General features: G+C 53.7%; 1 protein-coding gene across 1 annotated transcript; it reads right to left on the bottom strand.

Annotated features, from left to right (window-relative positions):
* Positions 1 to 317: 317 nt before the first annotated feature.
* On the bottom strand, positions 318 to 1,804 carry LOC120952357 (zinc metalloproteinase nas-14-like). Its single transcript, XM_040371639.2, has 2 exons — positions 1,429 to 1,804; positions 318 to 1,336 (listed from the first exon to the last, which is right to left on the bottom strand). Exons 1-2 carry the CDS (start codon positions 1,802 to 1,804, stop codon positions 465 to 467), a joined length of 1,248 nt encoding a protein of 415 aa, XP_040227573.2. The 3' UTR covers positions 318 to 464.
* Between the last annotated feature and the right edge of the window lie 1,447 nt (positions 1,805 to 3,251).

Below are 3,251 nucleotides of genomic sequence, written 5' to 3'. Positions count from 1 at the left end.
AACGAAGCGTGTCCGATCGGACGATAGTGCCGTACCCGTACGATTACAGCAAACATGTCGTTGCTAAGATACCCATGGATGGAGTTTGCTTCGATTCTGGAAAGCTCTTGCGTGCCAGAAAACTCGCTTGTTGTGTGTGTGTGTTTTTTTTTTTTTGCTTTGCTAGACTTTTGCCTCCCAACAGCACTAGTCCTGTAAACAACCAGCACTGAATGGCCACTTTTGTAGCGTTCAACTCAACTGCGCCATATTTATTGACACAACTGAACCGCCATAACACACAACCCAACAAGCGCCATAGCATCGATAGCACTGCATTTGTACTCTTCCAACAAGGTTTTGCTTTATTCGAGCGCATGTTTTTTTTAGCTGGTTTTGTGTTTTTGCGTACAATATATTTAGACAGTTCGACTTTACATGATGGGGAAGGGAGGGGCAGGAATTGCTACTGACACGCTGGACGCTCAGCCCATGCTGAACAGGTTGAACAGTGGCAGCGAGCGGAGTATCTCGAGGAAGCGAGTTACTGGCACCTGGATAAGCGTGGTGAAGATGCCCGGACGTACCGTGGTTGGAGCCCGGGTCGTAGCCGTGGTGGTTGGAGCCCGGGTCGTGGTGGTTGAAGCCCGGGTGGTGGTGGTTGAAGCCCGGGTCGTAGTCGTGGTGGTCGTGGTGGCAGCCCTGCTCGTAGTGGTTGTCGTGGTAGTCACCGGGCGTGCAGTCGTTGTCGTCGTGGTAGCGGGCCTGGCAGTGGTAGTAGTCGTGGCCGCCTGTGCCGTGGTCGTGGTCGTCCCATTGCAGTACATGTAATTGATGTCGATGATGTCAGCCGCCGACAGCCCGTTATCGTTGCCGAAGTCACCGGTCCAGGGCTGCAGGTTGTTCATGACGGGGCGCGTACGGCTTGCTGCTGCCGCGTACTTGGAGTAGTGCATCACACTACCGTAGTCGTACTTCCGGCCGTACAGCACCACGTCGCTGGCGGCCATCTTGCCGTAGTTGTCGGCGTAGAACGTGGCCGACTGGTACTCGGGCGCGAGTGCGCCTTGATCGATCGTCACCCACTCGTCACGATCCGGGCGCGTAAACTCGTGATAGAAACCGATCGAGTGCATCAGCTCGTGCACTACCGTACCGATGTCCACACACTCCGGGCTCTGCAGGTTCACCTGATTTTCGCTGTTGCGGGTACTGCGGCCAACGTACGACCAGCAGCCACTCTCGCCGTTGCCGATCGTTACGTACAGCGTTTCCGTGGTGCGCGGAACGAACCGGACACACGTGGCGGCAGCGATCTGTGCCATTGCCGATTGAATGACGCCCTGCTGTGTTGTCGCTATAGGGGAGAGAGGGGGGGGGGGGAACAAAATGACCAATGATGATCGAACGGGTGTGGGGCGTGGCAAACCACGGGAGTGCACTACTTACTGAAGGTGTTCGTCACCACGTACGGTACGACTGCGTTCGGCCAGCGCGCATTCGGGAAGGCGCTCAGCGCCACCCCGTTCCGCTGGCGGACGACTCGCTCCATGATGTCGCCCTCCTTGTAGACGCCCAGGCCCGCCTCCCACGGCTTGAACTTGATCGGTGCTGCACCATTGACCGCGGACGCTTTGCGCGCTTTCAACGCACGCAACCGCTGTCCAACGTCGAGGCTGGGGCCGGTGGCGCCACGACCTTCGGCCCACTCCAGCAGACTGCAGGCAAGCAGCAGCGTGCCAAGGGCGAACAACGTTTCCTTACCGCAAACCATGGCACGATCGATGGTTGCTACTGAACTGTATCGATCTGCCGCCGATCGCATGCCATTATTATACTATCCGTCGGTACAATGGGACCGATTGTGTGCGCGATGAGCTGGATGGATGGTGCTGGTCGGAATTGAAATCTTCCTGCCCGGTTCAATTCGAACCATTGTTTGATCCATCCACTGGGCTGGGCGAGATGTTTTGCACACTACGGACGGTTGTTTTTTGGGGCATGTTTTGAGAGCAGCAGACTTAATGGCTTCCAAATAGTGCGTACTTTGGACGTGCGGTCGATTGCTTCAAGCTAGGTTCAAGCTAAGAAGATACTGCAACATCCAACACAGAGCGTACAGGGTTGTGCTTGTTTGGAATTTACAAACAAGTTGCAAAAAAAAGTTGTTTTTGAAGTTGGATCTTTTGCTTTCTTATTGCTTGCTGCAAACTTAGCGACGCGATTGTCAGTGTCGTTTTATGGACAGAGGTTTGTAAATGAACGTTTGCGTGCGTTGTCTACAGAAGAGCAAGATGTGCCATAAATTTTGCGCAGTACCGAATGAAGGGTTTACATTGTGAAGATCGATGGTTGGAGAACGATCTGAAGGAAAGCGAGTGCCAACAAAAAATCTACTCAATATAACGGACACCATTGCAATTGACCACAAAACTGGCCCACTTCAGTGAACGATGTGCAGGAAATCCTTAGGTTTGAAGCAAATTATTGGCAAATGGACCGAACTGGCAATATCCAGCCTTTTCCCTCCATCTCAACCTCCATTTGGATGACCAAATGGTACTCCCTTTCAGTAGCTGAATGTCGTCTGATTGCCTCCTATTGGACAGTAGGCATACACACACGCAACCAGTTCGGGTTGGGTTTCATCATGCCTCGTTTGATTGTGACACTGCCGGGCAAACGATGGACGTCGAGAAGAGCCAACGGTTTGGGCAGCAGCAAAGATAAGTAAATCTTGCACCTCGCCAAACCGGACAGGGCCAAGGATTTGCGGTTATGCCTACCGGAGCGGGGTAGGGGCAGTTTGGTATTATTACGAGACGCTGTCGAAACGGGTGGACATGAGGACCAAGAGCCTTCAAACTTTGAAAATCCGGTCACCAGTGCTGGGGAGGAGAGGGGAAGCCACATGCATTGACCCGCGTTGTCGGTAAAGGTTACGTGTTTGGCATCTTCCTTGGCTGTGCACGCCGGTTCGTCCCGAGATGCACCGATCTGCGACCCGCCTGCCCTGTGGGTCCACTTGAGTCCGTTCTGGGCAACTCTGTCAGTTGTGCACGATCGACAAGTTCCTGCTGAGCTGTTGTTGTTGGGCCGGCAATGGCAAGGGGCACAACGTCCGGATGTCAGATTTAGAAGTCAAGACACTCGGCACACGGTTACTGGGCGAATAGTTCGCACCCCAAAGTGGGTGGATGGCTGGTTCGTCTCCGGGCCACACGTCCGCTGCATGGATGAATGACTGCAGATGAAATATGTATAATCAAATC

The sequence above is a fragment of the Anopheles coluzzii genome, chromosome 2 (genome assembly GCF_943734685.1).
Source record: "Anopheles coluzzii chromosome 2, AcolN3, whole genome shotgun sequence".
NCBI classification, from domain to species: Eukaryota; Metazoa; Arthropoda; class Insecta; order Diptera; family Culicidae; genus Anopheles; species Anopheles coluzzii.
Note: the sequence above shows the minus strand (reverse complement) of the source record. Positions and strands in the feature narration are given on the sequence as shown.

Excerpts from the sequence above, each read along its gene's own strand:
- LOC120952357 (XM_040371639.2), bottom strand. The coding sequence starts at position 1,804 with ATGCGATCGGCGGCAGATCGATACAGTTCAGTAGCAACCATCGATCGT. Across the intron at positions 1,337-1,428 it reads CGTGGTGACGAACACCTTCA|CGACAACACAGCAGGGCGTC; the intron begins GTAAGTAGTGCA and ends TCTCCCCTATAG.